Below are 27,021 nucleotides of genomic sequence, written 5' to 3'. Positions count from 1 at the left end.
TCCATAACCATTTCTCTGTGCAAAAATAAAGCCTAAACCATCATCAACAACAGAGCTATCACTCTCACTGTCAGCCTCACCCTTAGCACCCTCACGTTCATTGTTAGACTTCTCAGCCTCACCATCAGCACCCTCACCCTCGGTTTTAGACTTTTTAGCCTCACCATCAGCACACTCACCCTCGGTTTTAGATTTATCAATCTTACCCTGAGCACCCTTAGTCTCAGTTTTCAACTTCTCAACCTCTGTCCCAATCTCAGTCTGAGATTCTACCTCAAACTTTGCTTCAGCCCCTACTTCAATATCAACCAAGCCCACTATTGCACTGTCTGTCTCATTACTGTACCCACCAACTTTAGTAAAGTCACTCACTTTTTCTTCACTTAAATTATTGTTTTCATTCAACATGTAGGCCCCACCATCATTTGTTGTATCACCTACATAGTTGTTAAGTCCACTAGCATTATCACATGTACCACCAGCATGTGACTCAGACAACATCTCATTTTCTAGACTTAATTGATTTTCATCAACATATTTTGTGATATCCACTTCATGTTCAACATACACATGCAATGCCTCTTTCTTACTATATAAAATCATAGTCCTAAAATATGCATCATCATAACAAACTATAGGCACATCCTTTAAAGTATCTCCTGGTACCAAATAGCTAAACCACATTACTGCTATATAACCAACCTTATGTACCAAGTCAATTAACTAAAAATAACTTAATAAATCCCTGTCAATTTCCCACTCAACCTCATCTCCACCAACATATTCCAAATCTGGGTTCTTAACAAACTTCTCACCCATGTGCATAACAATTATTGTTTTGTCTACACTCATTTCGCAATTCAAGCCTAACATATACAAGAACAAATTTAACTCAATATTTTATTCAATTTTTTAAGCATTTCTACTGAAAAGATGAAGAATGAATAAAATAAACAAATACTTGCACTTTCAAAATATTCTCTACAATTCAGTCATTTTCCTCAAATCTCCACTAAAATCAAATATATAAAAGCAACAATAGTCACTCTCTAAAATCAATCAAACATACAAAGCAAATTTTAAAAAATTACCCCAATTTAAAACCGTTTAAAAAATACTAACACCTAAGAACCTCAAACCCCTATTTAAAATCGAATAACAAAGAACATTTCCCCCAAAAATCGAATGAATTATTATAATTTAGATAAGGGTACTTACCTTAAATCAGATACGAAAACGAAGAAGATTAAACCCCTTTTTAAGATTTCAAAAATTCCTCAAAATCGAATAACAACGAAATCTTGCTCTCGTGTAGAAAAGCTAACCCTGATTGTTTAAAACCTTAGTTTGAAAATAATAGAAGTGGGTATTCGCATAGAAACATCAGTTCACACACTTCTCTCCGATGTACAACCTTCTTCTCCGATGAAAAACGAGAACTGTTTAATCCACATGGGAAAATGTAGTTTAAAATTAAATGGGGTTTAGGGTGCTCGTTTAATCCATGTGGAAAATAGGTGAAAAAAATTCGAAATAAAATCTTAAAAAATATTTTTTTTAATTCGTCACGTGTCAGTTTGTTATAGGTCAGATGGTTCAACGTCATCTTCCGTGAAAAAAATAGGTATACCCGTTAACAACATAAAACATTATGTAGTTAATTAAGAATTTTTAAATTTTATGTATGAAACTGAGAATCGGATACAATTAATGTATGAATGGGTAATTAACCCCTTTTTAAATAGAAAAAGATGGATCTCGGATCTAAGCCACACAAAATGCGATCTTTAACCAACCTTTAAAACAAGACACGTAAAATTCTTAGTTGCCATACAAAAACAAAAATTAGACACAGAGATGACGTGCAAACCAACTCCCCACCCATTCTCCCTTTGCTTAAAAATCTAATCTTCCAAGTTCCATCTTCTCTCTCAACGAAGAAGACTCCATGAACGTATTACAACCACAAGACATGGAAAATACGACCCACCACCACCGGAGTCCTCTCCAGCCGCAGGAAGATCCCACCGACGACGGCAGCTCAGGGATGGAAATATGTGAATGTGAAGGAAGCTCGTTAAAGGGCCGTCGTCGAAGGTCTTCATCGGAAGCAGAATCCGATGATTTCAAAGAAGATGATGATGGTCGAGAGAAACTGAAGAGGCATAGGATTGAAGTGGCGGGTAGGGTTTGGATTCCTGAAATATGGGGTCAGGAAGAGCTTTTGAAAGACTGGATTGACAGTTCTGCATTCGATGATTCTTTGGTGCCTCGTGGGATTATGTCTGCTCGTGCTGCTTTGGTTGAAGAAGGAAGAAGAGCGAATTCTGGGAGATTTAGAATAGAAAACAGGTGTTGAATTCCTTATTTTCTTTTGTGATTTTCTCTGTGAATCAAGATTCAGAGAAACAAAAATACGTGTTACTGGGTGGTTTCACTTGATTTTCCTCTTTGCGTATGATCATTTGCTGCACTGTAATGGCTAATGATGAATCTGGTAAACATTTTTATTTGTGATAAATGGACTTCAATTTAGTTTTGTATCAACAAATTTAGATACATAAGTAAGAAAGAAAGTAGTATGATTTAATGATAAACATCTTCATCTTCTGATGAGCACCAAATCATGAGTATTTCCGTACATTTTTTTATCTTTATCCTTTCTGAGTTTTAGTGGAGTTGGGTTTTGTGGTTTCTTTCTATTGATGTGATTTGATTTGGGTTTTGTGTTTCCGTACAAATTTTAGGGACTTAAAAAGGAAATTTGAACTGATTTTTCACTAATCCGAACTTAGGGGATCAATCTGTCGTCTAAAGAGACCAGTCCTTTTCATTCCAATAATCAATAGGTCGATCCTATTTCTAAGAGATTGACCTTTTTTAGGGCAATTTACAAAATCAAGATTGATCATGCATAATTGAACTACAAGTTCAACTTATAATAGTTCTATAGTCAAGAATAATATATAAACAAACTTGAGACGTCAAATACATGCCAATTCACAATCAATTCATGCTTTAAAACTCCAAACCATCAAACAATCATGCTTTGGAAATCAATTGTATATGGAACCCTCATGTTTGTTATAGTTAACAATTTAGCCTCAAAATGGATTGTGATAAAAAGTAAAACTCTTAGCCCTAACCTTAAATTGTGATAGCTACGGAACCTTCATGTTTGACATGGTTAATAATTTGGTCTCAAAATAGATGGTTTATGACTGTTTAAGTGATTCATTGTCTGATTTAGTTCCTATTCGATTATAACTAAGTTTCGACCGGTCAATATGACATCTTTAGTCTTATTTTTGATTTAGGTTGGGGTGTTATAATGTTGATATATGTTTTGATATAAAAATTATATATTTAATTATGTGTGACCACGATTTCATGTTAGTAATGAGATTAGATATTGGATTGCTATGTGTAAATATACCAACTGCAATGTCAAATTGTGTATAAGTGGAAATGAGTAATATACTAAACTTTGATAAGTTAAAATGATAATTTCTAATTTCAAATTGTGTTGTTGAGCCAGTAGTTATTAGTATAATTTTAGGTCCAATTAGCATGTCATATGATTTATAGCTCTACCAGTATTTGTTATTGATTCATTTGGAGAGAATTGAGGGATGTTAATTACTTAGACATTTTATCTCAACAAGGAGTGTTTATTATCATTGTTATCGATGCTTGATGAGAAGGTGTTGATCCCTGTATCTATTAGATACTAAGTAACAATCAGGTTAAACTAATGCGTTTTGAAATAAATCAACGACTAAGCTTATAAAACAATCCATTATATTGATAGATATGAAGTTAGTGTTGTGTAATAATTACTTTATTGTACTTTCCAAATTTCACTCTATTCGTTTATTGTTTTTGCATAATTTCAAGTTAAATTACGTGCTTAAACTTTATCTCAAAAAATGATTTGATGTCTAAAGGAAAAAAATAATGAAAATATTATTTTAAAAAGATCCTAAAATCTTAAATCATCTCATTTCAATCCTCATTACCAACCATCACCGGCTATCTCTAGCCACCATCGTCGTTAAAAACTTGGGTTTTGATCGGAATTGCACGGTGGTTCCAATGGTGGTGGCAATGTGACTTATGGACGTGGGGATTGACCGTAATCGACAAAAAACAACGACGTTGGCTTAAAATCCGACGGATCTTTGAACACTTCTCCACGACAAACGGTGGTAGTTTATGACGTTAGGCCAACGAGGGTTTGATTGAAGGTCGACGTCGGTGCTGATGAAGGTGACGGTAATGGTAATAGCCGGTCAACCGATGACTAAGGAATAATGGAAGGGGGAAAAAGGAAGGGAGAAGGGGCACAGTCTGCTGTTTGATTTTTTAATAATAAAAAAATATTTTTCTTTTTTAAATAAATTTTCAAAATTATCAGAACATGAGATGTGTTACTTAACGACCGTTATGGTCTAGGCACCTAAAAGTGTTCCGATGAAAATATTAGGCACTTATTTTTTATAAAAATTCTTTAGGCACTTATTGTTTTTCGATGCAATGTTTAGACACTTATTTTTATATCAAACCTAATTTCAATTTTAATAGGTTCAATTCAAATTACAATTAATTAAATTCACATGTCAAATTCGTGCCTTAAATTACAATTTTATATTCTGATACATGATGTTTGAGGTGTGTTTATCCTTGATCAATATATTTTAGATAAGGTATGAACATTGATGTGTGTTACGATGCACCAACAGATATGTTTGATGTATTTTACTAATTGATCTTTGTAAGTTAATTAAATGAATGGAAACATTGATTAAGTTTGTATAACCCATGTTTAATGATAATTTGATATGTTATGGATTTGCATATGCCTTACATGTTAAGTGTTTTTGTATGTTAAAAGTATATCACATGTGTTTCTTGGAAGTTAAGTATTCAGTTTAGATCTTTTTTGGGATTTAAAAAGTTTAATTTGTTATTCTTGGAGGTTTAAGTTTCGAAATTCAACATCCCAGTTTTGATACCAAATTCCAATTTGATTTTTAGGTATCGAAATTAGTTTTTTGATTTCGAAATTTAGGGCATCGGTATCAAAACCAGTTAGTGGGATTCTAAACCCATTTCCCTAAAATATGAAAATTTGTTCCTTTAACCTTTATATTTAATATGTTATTTAATTTAGTCCTTTAATTTACCGTTCATAATTGTATAATTGAGTGAATATTATTTTACTTATGTTTTTGAATAAATCTGAATTATAATAATTCAATGTGATATCTCAAACCTAATTTACGATTAGGTTGACTTAATGACGTTATAGAACTCATAGCTTGGTATGCGAGTACAAGTTAACCCTTGGTAGGTCTATTTTAGACCTTCATTCAACAATTTAATCACCTAAAATGATATTTAAAAACACTTACGTTACTAGAAGACTTGATCTTGAAATTAAATTTCTAAGGATTGATCCACCTTCACCAGTTCCTTGATGAATCCATTACTCACACCTCTACTAGGAGATCTCATGATGCTCAAATCACCAACCATTGAATAAGTTACACACGTACATACTTTGCTCTAAATCAACATTGTTTAATCAACATAGATATGAAATGGTAAAGTTACTTACCTCTTTCTTTCCTAAGCTCGAAACACTATAGTCTTTGCTTGATCTACACTTGGTTCATTCATCTCTCCAATAACTTGTAATCCTAAACATTTGAGCTTAATCTATGTTGATTTGCTTTGTAAAATTGGAGGATTTGGTACTATTGGGATAAAATTATCAATTTTCTTTATATTCTTTATTAATAATCTTTTTTCGTCCTCTAAATTTATAAAAATTTATTCCTTAATATAATTCTGAGTACACCTTAATTGGAGATAGGAATGGAATAATCAAATCTCCCAACCAAATATGTTAGAGTTGTTTTCTTTATTCGAAAAAAAATATAAATAATAATATCTTTCTATTTTAGGTTAGTACTTAGGGATGGGCATGAGACATGAACCCGACCCGATCGGGTTAGGTATTTTTAAAAAGATTTCATGTTTAGTTTTGGGTCGGGTAGGATTTTTTAAAGGTGATGTTCGGTCGGTTTAGGGTGAAAATATCGACCGGACCGGGGAAAAATAATTTTACCTTATATATTTAGGAATAGTTACAATAATACCCCTCTATATATATTATTTTCAATTAAAACATTGTTTTTATTGAATAAAAATTTTATTTTTTATTATTTCAGGTCGGGCTCGAATTTTATCTCAAAAAGTCGGGTCGAATTCGGATCGAGTGAAGGGTACATATTTTTCGGATTATATTAGGTTGGGTGAAGGATGAAAAATTTACGGGTCAGGTCGGGTTGGCCAAAACCCGACCCATGCCCATTCCTATTAGTACTTGTTATATTATCATTGAACTATTTTATTTTCACAAGCAATATTTAAATGTAATCACAAATTATTGTTCATAATTATTTAATTTCATTATTTTTATTATATATTAAAATTCACGTATTATTCGCTTGACTCTGTTTATAAAATTTTTAAACTCTACTAGTAATGTATGAAATATTTTTTAGGGTAAATTACATAAATGATCGTCCTACTGTAGGACGTTACTTTGTTAAGTCTATGACTATTTAAAGTTATAAAATGATCCCCGGTTATAGGACACTTTTTTGTTGGGTCATCAGACTATTAAAAGGTTAAAATGATCATCTAACTATTCATATATTCTAAACTCGTTACATTTCGTTAAAAATTGATGGTTGTCTGAGCTGGATATTAACTTGTTGACTATAATATGATAAAATATGATTTCAAAATTGTTTGAGCTATATTTTGTAGATTGAATCCAATTTACATTATATCGTCAAGCTAGTGCTTGAAATATTATATCATCGAGTCAATATTTGAAAAAAGACACTACCAATAAATATCATTAAAGTATAATTTTATCGTATCTCAATCAGCAGATTAAGATCCAACTCAAGCAATTATCAATTTTTTAACAAAAAGGATAAATTTAGAAAATATAAATATTCGAGTAATCATTTTATAACTTCTAATAATCGGAAACTCAACAAAACAAACTATAAAATCTACGTGTCTACTGTTAAAATTGTGGAGTTTTTAAACTTTGTTAGTAGTGTATGAAATATTTTATTAGGATTAAACTCAATAGATTTTTTTATTAAATTAATGTGATTATAAAGTAGTATTTGTTCTAAGTATTTTTAATTATATTACTTTTGCAGTTATTGATGATAAAACCTATAATATTTAAGAACAACAACGAAGATAATTTGGTTCGTGCAAACTTAAGAGCTTTTTAATAAATAATTGATATTTTAGGTTAGTATTTGATATAAATTGGAGAAAATATTAATTTCATGCGGCCACGTATCAATTTTCATCATTTTTATTTGTTGTTTTTTTTTCTACTGACCCAATCCCTAATAAATTCCCAATTTACAGCAGAAAGAGGGAAAATATTGTTTATAGTGAAATTTCACTTTTAAATCCGTTAAATTTCCATTCAAAGAATATCCCCTTTCATTTATTTGGTCGATCACTGCTTCCTATTAGTTTGGATAGCAAAAGTTCTTAATTTTCAAATTTGCATCAGGTTTATTTAATTCCTTTTTTATGATTATACAAAGAAATGGGATCAAGCTTGCTTCAATGGGAATCCGACCCTCTATTCTCAGCCGCCGAAGTCGTTCAAGATACAACTGACAGGTTTAAATTGCATTTTCGATGATTCTCCTCACGAACCTTCCTTCTTGTTTTGCTTGTTGGAATTTGGTTTCTGTTTTTATTGTGTTCGAAATTTCTCTAAATTATTGGTATTATTATTATTTGAACAATGGAAGCTAAATAAATGAATGTTGGTTTTGTGAGTTTGGTTTTGATTTCCTTGCACCGTTTGCCTTTGTTGTATATACTGTATTGATACAGTTATGCAAGTTCAAAACTAATGATTTGTCTTTGTTTATATGATATTTCCAGGATGGAATCTATTTTTCGCCTTCTTTTGCACGAACAGACTCTTGTTCAAGTTAATAATTATGACCCAAAGCTGCTTACATTGATTGGGTATCATAGGCGCGATCTTGTTACCACACTTGAAACAGCAAAATGGCAGGCATTGATTTCACGTTTATTCTTGAGTTTAATTACATACTCTCCTTTTAATAGTTTCTTTAATTTGCTTATTCTTAATGTTTGCGTTTTTAGTTGGAAGATTTTGAACGAGCAGTTACTTCATCAGCTAGGATGGACCAGTCTCAATCTAGGGAGGATGCGATTTTCAGACATAAGCAGTTTATTAGTGCCATTAGAGAACAGATAAATAATGTTGATAAAAGCTTGGAGGAAATGGAAGTGGGAAATACAATGAAAAACCCTGAATGGAAAAACTTGAATGAACAAGATAAAGATAATTTGGCATTATTTCTTTCTGGAGGGATTCATAATGAATGCAATCACCATTATGAGTTGGATGACGATGACATATTTAAAAGATTTCTTGATCCAGTCACATCAACTTGCTCAACAGATGCTGGAATTGTTGGAAATAGAAGTGGAGAAATTGAAGATGTGAATATGAATGGTTTTGCTGATACTAGCCGTTATGATTCTATGGAGGAGAGTAATCTAAGGAAGGAGGATTCTCAAAACATAAAGCTGGGTCTAGATTCGATGGATTCTTTCGAAGAGACTTCTTGCAATAGGAATGTTGAAGATGGAAGTTGGGATTTAGAAGCTAGTGAAGGCAAACCTAAGTGTTTCTTCCATGGGAATGAGTTGAGAGGCTCTTCCAGCCAAGTGAATATCTTTGGGTTCTTCAATAACCTATGGACTGCATATGGGAGTAGGGTTCCTAGCAATTATACAAAGCAATTAAAAGACGGAGAAGAAGAGCATTCCCCTTTGTACATTGATGCTTCTCATGTTGCACGAGTATGTTTCATTACCATTGCTAACGTTTCAATCCATCTTAACATTAATCTTTGGAAGGCATGCTGATGGTTTCTTCTTATCATGATCCGTAGTCAAGATACGGTGATAGTTTAGTTCAGGATTGTGATAGTAGCAGTTAACAGAACTTCTTGAACATTTTGTACTATGGTTTTGGCTTTATTCTTTTGACATGAATTAAACTGCTAGACAGTATATGGCTTTAATTGCTAACATTGCTATATGTTCTTAGCGTCTCTAGTATGCTTTCTTCTCTGTATTGTCTCTTTGGAGAAACTTCTCCAGTGGCTTTTTGCCCTTACCTCACGTCGCTTCTTCTTTTGTGTCTCTTTTTGTTGCTTTTTTCCAAGTTTTCACTCTTTTCCACTAGCTGCTTTGTCCTCTTGATCCATCCCTTTTCTGCACCACTCTACCATGATTCCAGGCTGCATCCTGTGTCTGAAGGAGAGCATGGATGGCCAAGGGACTGGGCTGAGAGCTCCTTTGCAGCTGCTCTTTGCTGATGCCTGCTTTGTTTGTTTCTTCTGCTGGTTTCTGTTGGGCCAGAGAATCCCATTGCTTCATGTTCTCATGGTCTCGACCTCTAGGCTAATTTTTCTACCTTTCATTTGAGTTCTTTCCTGCACTAATGCCTTGGTTTCCAACAGCAGCTCTGGATTGAGTGAATTCAAAGCTCTTTCTCTGCCTTTATAGGGTTTTCCCTTTTCATGCCATGTCTAATCTGATAGCCCTTCTTCTTCTGCTGCCAGACGGTTGGCTTGCAGTCCCAAGGAGGGACTCAAAGCCATCTTCTGATGGAGCTCCCGCGGATGTGGGGGAAATACTGCTGTGGTGGGATGTGCCATAGACGTTGCCGCTCCATGCTTGGCTTTTCTTTTCTTTCGTTTTGGTTTCCTTCCTTCGGTTTTTGTTGTTCCTGTTTCTTCTTTGGTTATGTTTTAGCTATGTTTCTGGCATGTTCTTTTTGGTGGATGCGTATGCTTTGGGCTCAATCCTGTCCATTTAGGCTTGATCTTTTTGTAACACTTTTGTCAGTCTTTCTGTAACCGTTGTTGCATTGTCAATGACCTCATCTTATAGTCTGCATCTCTTCAACAGGGTAGGCATATTGGACCAAGTTCAGCACCTAGAGACCATGGCCTCAGGGGATTACGTGGGTTTCTGGTTAAGGTCATGCACTTGAGAAGGAGGCTTGGGGCATGTAATGTCAGATTTGATAGATTCTCATCTCTCATTAGAGTTAATCAAAGATCCATAAAAATGATACTGGCAATAGTATTTGCCTTTACACTTTTAGGTAAGCACATGATTTGTATGTGCAATCTTCTATTCATTTTACTCTACTTATGACTGCTAAATTCAAATGATCTATTTAAGGATGCATTTAGATCATCAAATGATTTACCTACACTTTTAGCTTCTCAGTCATTCTCTATATAAAACCCTTTTCATGCTTGTTTGTACGATCACCTTTGAGATGCTGAAATACATTATGCTGATATGAGTTGGAGATTACATGACTTGTTATCTGGTCTGATAGAGAGACCAAAGCGGCAAACTATAAGCATGTTTCCCGATGATGTTGTCTTTATTTCATGCAATGGACAGAAAAAAAAGATCTCTCCTTTTAATTTGAACATTTAACGTCAAATCTGGGGTACAAAAGGGCTCATAAGGTTCCTTTTGGTGTACTTAGCTTATGGACATGTAAGGGCTAATTATGCTTAAACAAATTGCATGTTTATTGCTTACATTAGATTTGTTTACGCTCCCATAAAAATGTTTAGGCTTTAATATGCAAGTTCTATGGATAACTTTCAATGAATCAAATTGTTTATTACTTGTTGAATGCTTGAATCCCCTTCCACAAGTCTTTATATGCTGAATAAAGAGATTAATGATATCATTGTTCTCCTTCACATGTTTGTTACATCTATATGTGGTGTGCATATATTATCATTGCGGCTATGGAAATAAAACTAATCATTATCCCATAATCAGGTATATTTTTCTTCTGTATCACTTGAAAGTGGTCAATTTGCTGGTTGATGGAATATCATTGCATCTTCATAGTCGGTGCAACCAACGTTTGCATTCACCGTCTGTATTTTTGCACTTGTTGACATTTCCGGTTCTGTGTGAGTCATTTCTTGCAACAATCATTGAGCATATAATCACTGATCATGTGCAAAACGGGTTGCACTTGCAAATGCATTGATTGGATCATTCTTTGGAGGGTCGATGTCATATGCTATCCTGTGGGTGTACAAAATTATGAATTGTGAGTAAAGTTGTGGCGCAGATTACTCGATATGCTCCCGTGGAAAGTGGAGTAGCCGACTATCACAGACTACTTTCTAAGTTTGGTAAGCAAGCCTTTAGAATTTGCTGCTTTCTGCAATACAAAACTAGCTAATGTCATATATGTGATCCACTGCAACTCATCTAAGAAATTTGTTTAATTCTGTATATTATCTTATGCTTAATTCTGTATTATATATGTGCATTTATTATATATCATTACCTATATTCCAAAGTCATCTCAAATATGGATGAGTGGATGTATTGTGCAGTTCACTTGGGTTTTAAGTTTGCCATCTTATTAGGGTAGTGAAATCTGAGTTCTGCAATGGGATTCAATTCTTTTAAAGGCTTAAATACCAAATTTGTCCTTGAAGAATAAAGGAAAATCATTGAACTTGTGCTTGAGATGTTGGATTAAATGAGTGTTTATTTATAAATTTATGATCAAATATATTCTTGAAATTAAATTAAATGTAATATATTAACGGTCTTAACTGAGCAAATGTAACACTGATTGATCGGTTAAGATTCTTTTTAAAAAAATTAAAAGTTAAAAGCAAATGGTGTTGTTTGACTGTTTGAGTTTAAAAGTAGGGATGAAGATGAAATTGATGGTTAGTAGAAAAGCATGACAAGAAGCAAAGTGAACCATATATGTATATATTTTTTGGATTTCAGATCATTTGGTTTGATTTTGGGATTAATTTATAAATTTAAAGATTAAAATTATTTAAAATGAGGATTAAATTGATTAAATGTGTAAATATAAAAATTAAATGTGTTATTATATAAATTTTAAAATTGTTATATTAACAATTTTATTAATCAGATAATGGTCGGTAATTTAATTCACACCAAAATAAAATATTAATGATATGATTAATAAATAAAAAAACTGTTGAATCATGTTTTATAATATTTTGATATAACAAATTAAGGCAAAATGTTTTTAGACTTGAGTTGAATATGTTCAAAGTTTTTAAAAATAATTCAAAGTCCAATAAATTAGAATTTGAGCACAAAAATGATTTTCAAAGTACAAAGTATCGATATTGTTCCTACAGTATCGATACTATATGAACATTACCGATATTGTTCATGTGGTACTGATACCAAAGGTAAAAGAAGTATCGATACTCTCAAAGTAGTATCGATACTACCAGTTTGCTCAAATTTCAGAATGCAAAATAGGTATTGATACCTAAAGGGGTACCGATATTACTTTACATAGTAGTATCGATACTATGAAGGATAGCATCGATACTGTCAGGCCTAACGGCTAGTAATGACTAGTTTTATTTTTAAAAAAATAACAAAGGAAGTACTGATACCCATAAAAGGATTACTGATACTCCCTGTACCGGGCATCTTTATTTTGCACGAAATTCCATCCTCAACTACTTCAAATCATCTCCAACGGCTAGAAATGGTCACAAACTCTTCTTCAAGACACTTGAAGAAGAGTTAGAATATCTATCCAAACAATCAAACACAAGAGAAGAATTTTTCATTCCTATTTTACTTTATCTTGTAAATAATTTTGTTCTTGTGAGCTTAACTTTGTAAACACCTACTTTTCAGAGGTTTTATTGTTTACTTCTTTTTATCTTTTTTTAAAGGGGATTGGTTCTAGTTTAGCCAAGTGAAGAACTAGTGAGTTATAAAGATTACTATTGATCATTGAAAAAGAAAAAATAAATTAGTTAATTTGTTGGAAAATCTTAAGTGAGGAGCTTAGGTAGTGACTAGTGGATGTAGACTTTGGTTGAGAAAGTCAAACCACTATAAATCTTTGTGCATCATTTTTCTATCCCTTTAAATCTTCTTACTCCCTAAAATTATCAAAAAGTCAATTCACCCCCTCTTGACAATATTTTCGGTTGTCACTTGAGCTTCATATATCCCAACAAATATTTATTCAACAGTCGAAATAAAATCATTATATTTATTAACGGGGTTGGTTTAAATGATAAGCAGCTTGATATCACTTAAATAGATCTCGAGTTTGTAGTCTTGTGTATACAGAAAATTCTCGCTTGAAGACTCACTCACCAAAATCAGATGTAGCGATGAATGCACTAAGTCCTCTAGGGAGTGTGCATTCCCATTATTTTGGATAAAAGGTTCAATTAAATTTAATGTTTTAAGAAAAAAAATTTGCTTACTTATTATTCTTAAGAAAAGAATATTATTTTTTTTTAAAAAAAGATCATTTCTTAAAATTCTAGATTTGTTATTGGTTAGATGTACAATACGAATTGATCTGAATCAGTCATGGTAAAATTATGAAGAATTAGGAGGACAACTAAAAAATATCACTATTTTCTAATAATTATTTAAATAAATTACTCATAATATTTGGAGATTTCCAAGAAATACTCAAAGATTCTATACATTTTTGGGGAGCCTACAAGGCAATGAAAAGTTAAAAGAACCACATGCAAGTATTTTCAGGTTTTTTTAATCAAAAATAAAGAAACACACTTCACCATTAATAGATAGGATAGGTATGAGATCCGAATCTGACGGATTTTGACTCGAATTTGATGGGTTTCGACCTGAATCCGACCTAATCGGGTTAGATTTTTTTTAAAAAATTTGGGTTCAGGTCGGATCGGATTAGGTTTTTTTAATGTGATGTTCGGGTCGAGTTGGGTTTGGGTTTAAGGTGAAAAATACTCGACCCGATCCGACCCGAAAAAATATATAATTTCATCTTAAATATTTAGGAATAACTACAATAATATTCATCTATATATTTATTTTTTCAATTAAGTCACTGTTTTCATTGAATAAAAATAATTTTTTATTATTTCGGGTCTGCTTTTTAAGTTATATAACGGGTCGGGTTCGGGTGATAACTTATTTTGGTCGGATTGGGCCAGATCTCGGGTGGAAGACTCCTTATTCTCGGGTTGGATCGGGTGGACCAAAAACCCCATCCCTAATTAATAGCTCTAATTCACCACTAACACTATTCAACAACACAAAATAACTGAAAGAATATGCCTAATAAGTAAGACCCGTTATTGATTACATAATCGTAAATTAAAATAACAAAGACATCCAAAATTGAATATTTCATTTACCTACAAATGAGACTTACAAGATGTATTATATCAGGCCTTGTGGCCATCAAAGTATATCAAGTTCTCAACAATCTACTTTTACATATTGTTAACTTTCTTTTCTTTCAAGATCTTTCACTAGCTTAAAGCTGGTCTCAATTTGAGCTATATTGGTCAACCATCAAATTTATTACATTTTAACTGATGGAAAATCAATATCAGTTAACAACTCATTAAGTGACTTCAATGATAATGTAAAATCATAGATTCGAACAATTGTTTCTGTATGATGTATATGCATTATCAATAGATAGATACTATCATGTAATTACCCACCCCATACTCAAAAAAAATTGAAAATGTATTAAAAACACGAAAATATATGCTGTTTCAAGTTCACTTGTAAAATTCTTCGTTTACGTCAAATTATTGGGTTAAATCTTCCTCCAAACCAAGTCTATTTCTTATGACAACAGTGATACTCTAATTTTGTAAAAAATGAAAAACTTCGAAAAACATATTAAAAGATTTTTTTTAAACAAATCAAAGGTTAAATATCATTAGACCTTTCTAATAAAGACCCATTTGATTCAACCTTTTAAACAAAAGCTTACTTGATCTCCACCCCCCCCCCCATTTTATGAGAGCCAATTTTGTATTTAATCCTTTATTAAACAAAATAGAATTTGCGTCAGGTTTTTGAACAAGATTTAAGATATTTAACCCTAACCAGTAAGGGTTAATTTAAATGATAAGTAGCTTGATATTACTTAAACAATGTCTTAAGTTTGAGTCGTTTATGCAAAAAATCCATTGAAAATTCACCCACTAAAACCAGATGTACGACGCAGACGATTAATCAAAGTGAAGCCTTTAAACCGAAAAGACAAATATATATATATATATAACCCTAATTCAACATTAAGTAATAAGGTGCTCATGATTTACTTTCAGATGATATATTGAAGTGTACAATTTAAGACCCAAAACGTTCTTTTTTTAATACCTAATAAAGTATGTATTCACTGATCTATCGGAGTCTCAACACTGTAAAAACAGTGAAGTGGTTTACAAGATGGATCATTTACAGTTTACAGTACGCAACATGCCCTTTTTTTATTTTCAAATGGAAACATAAGGTGGTGAAAACAAATAAAGTGGATTTGAATTCACCTTTTGTAAATCTAATATGATAAATGAAGTGCGAGGCAATTCAGTGAAAAATATATGTATTATTACCCCCTCCAGACAGCACTGAAGCAGAGATTTACGGGTTTTCTTTTGTAGAATTGCCTCCTCCATCAATGGTATATCAACAGTTTCAAACTGACAGGTTCCATTTACTGTAACAATCGCTTCATAAAAGGACGCTCCAGTAAGATAGGCACCGACTCGAGCAGCCTGAAGCTATGTAAATATGGAACTGTCAGAATAGCAGCTCATCGGTTATAGGGTTTAAGGTTTAGGGTTTAGCAAAGGAAAGTTGGGAAAATTACCACATGACCACAGTCCATATCGGCATTTCTTATTCTGACTTCTCGATTTCTCGGAATCTTCTATCCCACTCTTGTGCCTCGTAGTCTTGCTCAACTAAATCTCTGTCGGTACTATACACAATGCGATCTGGTCCTATGACTGTTTTTTGTGCCATATCTCGAGCGCTCAGTAGCTGGAATGTATACAGAAAGTAAATAAAGATTATTCCACAAGAATAGATTTACCAATCAGACCTTATACAAGAAAACTAGGAAATTCGGCTTTAAAATAAATGGCATTATTGTACAAGGGTGAAACTGTAATAGGCAATATTCCCGCATTACATCAGTGATGTCTCAGGGAACCTGATCCCATTTATTTTCTCATGACCAAGGCAAGATCACATAGAGATGTAATCATGCAGAAATTGCATACTAGTGATCCAATGGGATTTTTTATTTTAGGAAGATAAAAGTTGCAAATAAATGACGTGCAATTAATCTATTAAGGAATAGAAGAGATTACCAGCAAAGCTGCTTATTCAGCGGAAAATTATACACACCTCCTAAAACTTGATTAAAATAATTCCAAATGCAGGTGATAAGATGATTACCTTCCGCCTCAATGAAAGATCAGGCGATTCAAGTGCTTGAGCAAACTGTTTTCTTATCTGGTTTCTCTTCTCTATATCAGTATTCCTTTTACGAATGAAGAACCACCGAACCAAAGGAATTGCAAAGAAAGAACCAGCATAGATCTGCAACAGAATTGTTTTATATAGATCTTGAAAGAGTAGCAGAAGTAGATTTCATTCTAGACATGGGAAAGAAACTTGAGTTTTCAATCTTCTAAACTGTTAACGAGTAATACTTTATCCACGTTCATAATATTTCATTTCCTCAAGCATGGAAGAAGACATGAAATTTTTATCCACACTTCCACATGCCGAAAAGAAAAGAGAAATTCTATAATTTTATTTACTTCTACATGCCGTATCTATTACCAAGTAGCAACAGACTTCAAGTCTTGTAACTTTGCCGGTCTGTAATAATAATACATGTATTCTTTTATATAGGACAGATATCAAGACCTCAGAACATGAAACTTATTTTAAAGACAAAACCAAAGTGCATGCATCTGTAACATTATAGAGATTCCGACATCCTCTCATCATGTTGTCAGAACATGTAACCTGTTGTGTCGGAAGTGAAAGAGAATCAAATCCAGATACTAAGAGAAAACCACATGGGTACAGAGAAGAACCTTGTTATGCATCATGGTGCGTGCACATTTCATTTCAGAAGAAAATGTAAAAGGCATAATGACCTCTTGCTTTTCCCTCTAGTTACAACTATCTGTTCAATCACCCTATCTATATGAAAGAAACACAAATCATACCTGAAGTACAGGAAATATGTCCATGACAAAATTGATAAATCCACTTGGTCTAACAGCAGTATCTCTTCAAACGATAATAAAAGCAGCACCATTAGAGAGAGAAAATATGAAGCATAGACTGAAAAATAACAATGAGAGAGGACTTTACTTTAACATGGCTCCCAGAATAATAACTCCAAAGAGGTTAATTGCACCTAAACCAATGACCATCGCTCTCTCTGATGAGCTCGTTTTACTGCAAAACAAATGCTTATCAATACAAATAAACTACATAATAGAACAATTCTCACCAAATAAATGCACTATATAAAACACACACATATAGAGAAAGAGAGGACCTAAATTGCCACTTTTTCTCCTTAAAAAATTTCTCAATTCCCCCAACCCAATCGCTCCATCTTCTTCCTACATATTCCTTCCTTCCACTCCGCTGAGAAGAAGCTGTCCGCTGCAGAGACTGAAATCTGTACAGAATATTTCCCTACAAAAATAATTTTGTACTTCAAGAGGGCAGGAACTCTTTTCCACAAATGAAACATGTGATGACTCAATTCTTGGTCTTAGAGACACAGATCAAGCACTGGTACCATATGTCAAAATCATAAATTTCAAATATTTACATTTTAGCATGACAATAAATGGAATATCGTGGTATACAGACACATATGCCTTGGTCTCGGGGACACATATCAAACATCGGTACCTTAAAAATCATTAATTTCGAATAATTACAAAGTGACAATAAATGGAATTTATCATAGTACGCAGACACACAAACATTATATGTAATGAATATAATTGTTTCTGCTACCTCTTCATCTATTTCTGGCTGGCCATCGAACTGCAAAAGAACCGGTAAGACATATGATTCGTCACTCTGCAATTGAGCAGGAAAGAAAAGGTTCAAATAACTAAAAATGGAAACAAATATAAACACCTTGGAGCCTTGATGCAGGCAAGAAGTAATTAGTAAAAATAATTCAGTGACAAATAATTTGAAATGAGAAAAGCCACAACCTCAAACAGTTTTCAACAGAGAATTTGGAATATTCTCCAATGAGTTTTAAGCAAATTTGTTAAAAGGAGAAACCAGAATAATACTGATTGAGGAGCTTTGTAAACAGAACTTGCATGAAGAACTTATTAGGCAATACTATACATTTAGCTATTAACGTTTTTATCATTTTTAAGCTAATGTGATAAACAATTCAAATATTTTATAAAAGAGTTGTTAATTATGATTAATTACTTAAGGGAAAGTTGTGTAAGATTGAGAAATTTCACAACAATTATCATAATCAATGCTATTGCTATTACATAAGCAACATCTACAATTGCGAAAAACATTAGCGGCCCCTGCCACATTTTAATCCCTGCTTATCACTTCTAAACTACTTGACTGAACAACTTATGACAGCAAAATATGCAAGCAACCATAAATATATGATTATGTGTCAAAGACTATTTGATTATATGATCATTGTCATACAAATGCAGACATAAATTGACAGTGTGCTGGGACAACAATGCAAATAAAGAAATATTTGAGATCTAATGAGTCAATTTAATAATTTTTTTTGTTTAGGTGTTGCAATGGCAGACCAAGCATAGTTGTATCCTTTTAACCAATGCAAAGAGTGAATGAAAACAACTGTGATTGTGAGAGAAAATATTTCAAATTCAAGGCAAAAGAACAATATACGACTTTCAAAGCAATGCTTAAGAATAATTTGCAAGCTAATTACAAGCTAGATTAAGATTAAATTTAATTTTTAATCATACCAATGCTCCATTCGTGGTCGATAAATCAAGATAAGGAGCCAGTTCTTCTGCTGTGACAACACCTCCATTATTAGCTATGTACTGTCCAATCTGCAAATTTTGGTTGGAAAACAGCGAAACTTTGTTGCGAGAATAGAACACTTAATAACCAGAAAAAACTACTTTCAAAAAGATGAAATTAACTGTTTCACGCATTGACCAGAAAAGTTAGTTTTGAAGTACTACCAACTTCCACCTTTCTTCTTCAATTCCTTGATTTGGATCACCATCCCCGAATACAAAAGAGAAAACCTAAAAAAGTCACAGATGGATTAAACTCTTTGAAGTGTAACACAACCAAGCAAAACCCTACATGATCCATATATTTATTCCATATCTTATATCTTACAGATTCAATAAAGTTCATCTTCTCATCATCATCAGTTCGTAATCGTCGCCTCCTATAATAATATGGATCCCAGTACCTTATATAAAATTAAATCAGAGAATGAGGTTATGTAAGCATTTGAACGTAAGAAAGGAATACAAATTACAGAGGCAACATGTTTTAACATTAGATTATAGCATAAAATATGGTGATTCGATGGTCTAATCTCATTTACTCAATGAAATAAAAATAAATATAAAACTATTGGATGTACCCAAACATGGATAACAGAAATTCTATCACGATACAAACTGTTTATTGATTCTAGAGCAATTTAGCAAACAAAGTTTTACTTCATAACCTAAGTTTATCTACTTAATCTTGTCCATCAGCAGCTCTTAGTTGGCTCAATCAGTGACAATTCCAAACTGTAATTAACATCCTGTTACAGTAAAGCACTGCTAGAGTTCTTCATAATCTAAAAAGTATTACCAAAACAAGTCAGTTGGACTTAAGTAGAAAGTGAACCCTGTGTCATATGATCTGCCTCGTCTTCCCCGATTGTCTTCATCGCTGTCACCAGATCATATTGTCAGCTTCTTGATTTCAACAAAATCACTGGTGTAGAATGATGTTGTTATAATAATTCCAAAGGGTCAAGGTTAGTAGGTACCTTCTACTTGATATCAGGGCAATGATTGTTGTATAAACAAGAACAATTGAAGCTATAAGCGCTGTCCCAAAAGAAACTCTAACTAAATATTCAAGTGCAGCCTGCCAAGCAAGAAAAAGACTAGATTATTGATCATATTGTTTTACATCAAGGATTTTTCTCCTTAGCCTAAAAAAAGAAAAAAAGGTAATGAAAATTGACCTTAGCTTTATCAACCCAAGGTTCAAATTTTATCCTAAATGACTTGGCAGCAAGTTTTGCACGATAATCTTTTGGAAAGACATAAAGGACATCGCCTTCATCTGAAACCTGTTAAATGCATCTTGAAAAGAATGGTACTCACAAATCAAGAACTTCAAAAATACCAAAAATAGATATCATAATACTAGAACAAGTTCCAAGAAGCAATATGATATCCCCATATGGAGATCAGCAAAGGCTCACAATAAGTCATAACAAAGGCAGTTTCCATATTACTTCAGCAAGGAGAAAAAACAGACATATTAGTATAGCTACAAGAGCTCTTGAAATAAACACTTTTAAGGCCAACAAAACCATGTATTTTCAATATGGCATATGTTAATTCAACTACTAAACAAAAATGCAATTGTCATTTGTATGTTCAACCCATAAACTCTATAGAAACTCTCTCAACTCCAACAACCAACAACAAGCAGCATATTAGTATAGCTACATAAACGGATTTAAAAGTATTGGAGATCACTTCCAGACCATATCTACATCTATTTTAGCCTCATTTCAAAACAAAAATCAACTTGTGTGTGAGAGAGAGAACGGGCAAAGAAAAACTTCTATGAAGTTAATCAGTTCACAATCTACTTAGGCATTTCGGTTCAAAAAGTAATTCCACTTATCAAGAACCCTAAAATCGAACAAATTTATGGAAGCTATATGAAATCGAAAGTTCAGAAACAAAATACCTCCAAGAAGCCATTAGTATCGGAAGCCAGTGCTTGAAGAGCCTTTTGAGCTTGATTCAACTTAAGCCCAGCTTTACTCGAAACATCTCCAACAGTAACCCTGCCCCCAAACGCGTCAACGGCCTCCATTGCTCGTTTCCTCACATCGGACGGTAACTTATCAGTCTCGACCGCACCTCCAGGTCTAATCGCGTTGCTTCCGACATCAAGATTTGCCTTAATTACCGGAAAAGAAACCCTAGATCTCCAAAAATTCCCGGATTTTCTCGAGAACGTTGAGGGAGAAGTTAGTGGTTGGATTCCTGGAAAATTGAGAGAAAGTGAAGGTTTTGAAGTTAGTAGACGAAACTTAGGTGACAGAGTAAGGAAAGTAGAGATTGAGGCCATTGCAATGAAATTCCAGATTTTATTTTATTTTTGAAAAAATAAAATTAGCTAATTTTAGCTTCGGCCATGGAAGAGAGCTGTTTTAGAAGGGGGGAAAAGGATAGCAAGCTTAGCGAAGAAGAAGAGATAGAATGCGGTAGGATTATGTTGGTGGATTTACCTTTTTATCCTTCAGATATTTTAGATTGACCATTGTTAGCTCAATACCTTTTTATATAATTATTATTCCACAGTTTAATTTAATATTAAAGAACGACATAGAAAGGTTGTAATTAGGCCTGTAAATGAATTGAACGTTCAACGAACCGTTCATGAACCGTGCGGTAGGATTAGGAAGTTCGTTTATGTGCGTTTATTTATTAAATGAACGAACATGAACAAGATTTTTTGTTCGTTTAATTAAATGAACAAACATGAACATAGATTTCGTTCGTTCATTTAGGTTCGTGAACGTTCGGTTATGTTCGTTTGGTTATGTTCGTTTATGTTCATTCATTTATGTTTAACCCAATCTTCTTAAATCAATTTCGGTGACCAATTTGTAAGTATCTTAAAAATATTAATCTGATATTCTGATGACCAACTCTATAATTAACCCAATTTTATTTGGAGATTAAATCCAATATGTTAACCTGTGAGACACCTCGCTCTTATATTCATTTCCCCCATTTTTTTCCAAATCTTATTGTTCACTGGAGAGTGGAGACGATCTCTGAAAGATTCAAAACAAGTTATATTATAGTGCAATATGAAGTTTTACATGTCTGTTTTCATCTTTCTCTGTTTTATTTGACTTAATAGTTGATATGTAAAGTTATTGTGGGTATCTTCAAATCTAAAACTCAAGAAAACATAATACTTCTTTCTAGAAATAGATGGGAAGATAAAGGTAAAAATCGGAAGTATATGAGCATCAGTAAAAAGAAAAATATATAGAATTTGCCAGAAAACAAAACAAAGGTTTCTATGCAATTTCTGAAAAAGAGTGTAATAGCGGAAAATGAATGTTATAGCGTTAAATTAAAGTCGTGCGAATCATTTAATATCTTTAAAAGATCGATCGAAATATTTAATATCTTCAAACATTTCATCACTGCTAATAAGCTCTTACGCTATTTATCACTGTAGATTTGTTGATTTGCATTGTCGACTATTTTTCATGAAAGAACAATGGAAGGTAGGGTCTCCAACGTTTATGTTCGTTTATGTTCGTGTTCATTTATGTTCGTGTTCGTTTATGTTCGTGTTCGTTTATGTTCGTTTATTTATTAAATGAACGAACATGAACAAGTTATATTCCTTAATAAACGAACATGAACAAAAAAAATTTTGTTCGTTTATGTTCGTGTTCGTTTATGTTCATTTATTTATTAAATGAACGAACACGAACATACCTTCGTTCATGTGCGTTCGGTTCGTTTACATGCCTAGTTGTAATAAAAAAAAATATTGGAAAAATTAACATTTTAAATTATGATCGACCAAAAATATTATATTTTTTAATAATAGTTTTTATTACGCACATTCTATATCGTTCTTTAATTTTAAATAAGGTTGTCGTCCTTTAGATTTTCCTTTCTTTTTAGTATTTTTTCTGTCGAATTTAAAAATAATAAACTACATATTTAGTACTTTATCTGTCAATCTGTTTTGGTCATTCAACTATTATTTTTTTAAAAACTTTTCTAATATTACGTTTTGATTTCATTTTGGTCACCTGAAGTTAAAAAATTAACATAATTGTTGATGTGGTATTTTAAAAAAGAATTAATGATGATGATATATTATCTTATGGTGTTATATCAACATCACTGCTACTTTTTAATGGTGAATGATCAAAATAAAACAAAAACGTAACGTTAGATATAATTTTAAAACGAAGAATAGTTAAGTGACCAAAACAGAATAAAAGTGATAGTTGAATACTGAACATGTAGTTTACCCAAGGAAATCTCCTTAATGCCACTCTCTTATTTGGTTGAGGCTTAGTTCACAAATTAGCCTCATACTTGCTTTTCCTTTTTGCACTCATAAAAAATTTAAACCAATCAACTCATATCACAAGCCATCTAGTTTTGTTTATGCTCTTATCGCATTCCACGTGGCTTGTTTTTATTGGTTCTAATGGTTTCAAGTTTAAAATCAGAAAACAATATGCTTTAATGGCCAAATTAAAAGAAAGAAGACGAGTTTAAAATAGAAAATGAGAAACAGTATAATTAGAGGGCCAAATTATGAATTAAGCTTCTTTATTTTCTATTATTCTTTTACAATTTAAAAATACAAAATATCAATTTACCTCGTTTGTTAAATGAATCGTTATTCTTAGAGGTTATGAGTCCGAGCATCAGTGATTGCAAGAGTGATTAAACGTTCATTATTAAATAATTTAGAATATTTAAAATATATATATTATTTTATAATTAATTTAATTTAATAAAAATAAATAAATTCAAAATACCAAGATTTTAAATTAGTAAAAAATAATATATACAACTAGAATATTTTTCCTCGCTATCGTCAACTCAAACGTCTAAGCCAATTCTCTACAACAAGTCATATGTCCTTCGGTCGATTTTTTTGCTTAACAATATTCGAATTCAACTTTATTTATGATACTATTTATGACATTTTTATAAAATTAAAATACATGACGTAATGGGGTGCTAAACCCTTAATGGGATGCTAATTTTTTTTTTTCGTTATCGACTCTCTATTTGAAATATCTTTTTTCTAATAAAATATCGAATATAAAAAATAATATTTTAAAAAAAATAAACTTTTTGAAAATTATTCTTTAAAAGTAGATTTTTTTAATATTTAATTATATGTAGTCTCAAAAAGATCAATGACGTATCTGGCGAGCTTCCAACATTAACCGGTGGTTGACTTCATGACACCAACGATATGTATACTGTTTTTAACTAAACGTCATTGATTGATTTTTGTTGATTAATTTATTATTAATATACAGTTTAAAATTATAATTATAATTTTTTTATATAATCATTGATATTTAATCTATTAATTAATGAATTTAGATTGTATATTATAAAGGTCTAATGTAAAGATAATTTTCTCAATTTGATTTGTTCTATTTGTAAATATAAAGATTCAAATTATCTTGTTTAAAGGGTCTAATATCACATGTTCACATTAAAAATTTAGTGATGATGTGATATTATATTACGGTGATAGACTTGGATTTGGGGGGTTCGTTGCAGCTGCAGAAATCCAAAGGGACTATACCTTCCTATGTGAGCAGAGTGTCCGATAACTTATTAGCTTCCCGATTTATGAGGGTGATCAAGATAGTAGTTACCACTAAGGCAGCTTCTTAGGCGACGGGTTATGGCATCATCAAAAACGTGCTTTGGGGAGTTTAATCTTCTCACGATCTCACTGTTGTCAGTCTCCACGATACATGTTTGATTCCTTTCTTCCACGCGATGTTCAGTCCATCCATCACCGCCCAAAGTTTCGCTTGATAAATCGAACAGCGACCGATGTTTCGGTAATATCTAGCGATCCAACGTCCATTGTTGTCGCGAAGGAGCCCCCCCCCCCGCCTTGCGCTTCCATTGTTGTCTGATTCACTGAGCCATCCGTGTTCAGCTTTAAAAAATGACCATCCGGTTTTCGCCATCTATGTTTCTGAAGTTGTGGTCTGCCATGCCGAGCTTCATCCTTATTATTGCTTTTAATGGCTTTTGCCCAGGTCCACACTGACTTGATCATTTTGGGGATAAACCAAATTTCCCCCTTAAAAACAAAGTTATTCTCTGCTTCCACAATCTCCAAGCAAGGATGCCGAAGAGGTGCATCCAGTGGAGGTCTCCCTGGTCCCATCTGCAATGTGAAAAAGATTAGTCTGGAACCATTCAAGAAAATTAGCAGAGAAGAAACTCATCTTAGCCTGGTTTGGAATCAATTGATCCCATATCTCACAGCTCCGTGTGTCAGTCCCTGAGGACATGCAAAATAGTCTCCTCGTCGTTACAACAAACCGTACAATTAGGATTGGCTGTTAGTCTTCTCCTTGCCCGTTCAGAGTTGGTCATAACTCTTTGATGAAGGATCAGCCATATGAAATGTTTAATGCGTTTGGGTCCATCGTAGTTCCAAGCTATATCCCAACATCTATTTTGAACATTCCATTGAGTGCATTGCAGATGACAGTAAGCTGATTTTACGGAACATTCACCGGCTTGATCCCAACGCTACAAAAGTCGATCTTAGTCTAAATCATCCCGAGGAGAATGAGTGGCAACGACCCACTAGAGAGTCTCACAATCAAGAAAGTTTTCAAGGAGCGGAATATTCCATTGTCCATCATCCGTGTTCTAACCTCGAATGGATGTGTGGGTGTTGATCGTATTCTGCTGGGTTGTCGAGGACAAAATTGAACCTATACCCGGAATCCACGCGTCCTGCCAAAAAAGAGTGCTTCTGCCATTGCCTACAGACCAATAGACATTGTCAAATATTAGTTTCCAAACACGTGATAATGATTTCGAAATGAAAGAACCATTTTTTGGTTCAACATGTGATGGAATACTTCCCTAAATCTTATATTTAGACCGAATAACCTTAACCCATAAATCATTCGGATGCGTGATTAAATTGTAACCCAATTTAACCAAAAAAGTTTCGTTCTGGGCATGAAGAGGTCGGATGCCAAGACCCCCATGAGCCAAGGGTTGACAACAGTTCTTCCTGCTAACAAGAGCTGTTTTAGGGGAATTATTAGATCCACCCCATATAAAGCGGCGAGCGATACTTTCAATTTGGTCACACTTGCCTTTAGGAATGACCACCGTTTGCATAAAGTAATTCAGAATGGCTAAAAGAGTAGCTTTAGCGAGCGTCACCCGACCCGCTATAGATAATTTGGTCGCCACCCAATTATTGAGTTTATTTCGCACTTTGTCAATGACAAATTGGAACATACTCTTAGTGGTCCTACTATGGAAGAGAGGCATACCTAAGTATTTACTGAGATAATTTGAGCGTTGAAACCCTAACCCATTACAAATATTGTTGGCCAATAAATCATCAGTGTTGGCAGAGAAGAATACTTTGGTTTTGCTAGAATTAACCTTGTGGCCAGAGAACCTGCTAAACTGATCGACAATTGCACTGAGAAGATTAGCTTGGTTATCCGACGCCTTGCATAGGAGAATGAGGTCATCAGCGAAAAATAAGTGCGAAAGGCGAGGGCCTCCATGAGAAAGAATCATCGGATCCCATAAATCAAAATCCATGGCATATTGGATACTATGAGCTAATCATTCCATGCAAAGCTCAAAAAGATATGGCGAGGGGGGGGGGGCAACCCTGTTGAATACCTCGAGAAGATTTGAACTCTTCCGACAAAGAACCAGTTCACAGAATTTGAGTAGTGGCGGACGAGACTGCCTCCATGATGATTCGGTGGATATTGTCAGGACACCCCATGTCTTTAAGGGAATTAGAAGGGAAATTCCACTTAACTCGGTCGTAGGTCTTCTCTAAATCAACTTTGATGGCCATCAATTGAGTTTTTCCTTTTTTTTTTCTTTTTCATAGAATGAATGATCTTTTGCGCCTTTATAATGTTATCGGTAATATTCTGACCTGCTATGAAGTTAGTCTGGTTCGGGGAAATAA

The 27,021-nt window shown here is 33.3% G+C and overlaps 3 protein-coding genes across 3 annotated transcripts; 2 read left to right on the top strand and 1 right to left on the bottom strand.

The window, feature by feature from the left end:
• Positions 1–1,843: 1,843 nt before the first annotated feature.
• Positions 1,844–2,539, top strand: LOC120188073 (protein BIC1-like). The gene has a single exon (XM_039191607.1). It carries the CDS (start codon positions 1,949–1,951, stop codon positions 2,357–2,359), a length of 411 nt encoding a protein of 136 aa, XP_039047538.1. The 5' UTR covers positions 1,844–1,948; the 3' UTR covers positions 2,360–2,539.
• A 5,118-nt stretch (positions 2,540–7,657) lies between these two features.
• On the top strand, positions 7,658–10,326 carry LOC120188105. The gene is made up of 4 exons (XM_039191625.1): positions 7,658–7,734; positions 8,005–8,140; positions 8,233–8,958; positions 10,075–10,326. Exons 1-4 carry the CDS (start codon positions 7,658–7,660, stop codon positions 10,324–10,326), a joined length of 1,191 nt encoding a protein of 396 aa, XP_039047556.1.
• A 5,111-nt stretch (positions 10,327–15,437) lies between these two features.
• Positions 15,438–21,504, bottom strand: LOC120188071 (uncharacterized protein At5g03900, chloroplastic-like). The gene is made up of 14 exons (XM_039191606.1): positions 20,986–21,504; positions 20,246–20,353; positions 20,045–20,145; positions 19,864–19,944; positions 19,393–19,468; positions 19,230–19,295; positions 19,005–19,094; positions 18,034–18,099; positions 17,561–17,703; positions 17,371–17,457; positions 17,223–17,286; positions 16,438–16,581; positions 15,845–16,017; positions 15,438–15,755 (listed from the first exon to the last, which is right to left on the bottom strand). Exons 1-13 carry the CDS (start codon positions 21,370–21,372, stop codon positions 15,874–15,876), a joined length of 1,557 nt encoding a protein of 518 aa, XP_039047537.1. The 5' UTR covers positions 21,373–21,504; the 3' UTR covers positions 15,438–15,755; positions 15,845–15,873.
• Between the last annotated feature and the right edge of the window lie 5,517 nt (positions 21,505–27,021).

This window comes from Hibiscus syriacus, unplaced genomic scaffold, assembly GCF_006381635.1.
Source record: "Hibiscus syriacus cultivar Baekdansim isolate YM2019G1 unplaced genomic scaffold, ASM638163v2 tig00116938_pilon, whole genome shotgun sequence".
Lineage (NCBI taxonomy): Eukaryota > Viridiplantae > Streptophyta > Magnoliopsida > Malvales > Malvaceae > Hibiscus > Hibiscus syriacus.
This window is presented reverse-complemented; position numbering and strand designations above follow the sequence as displayed.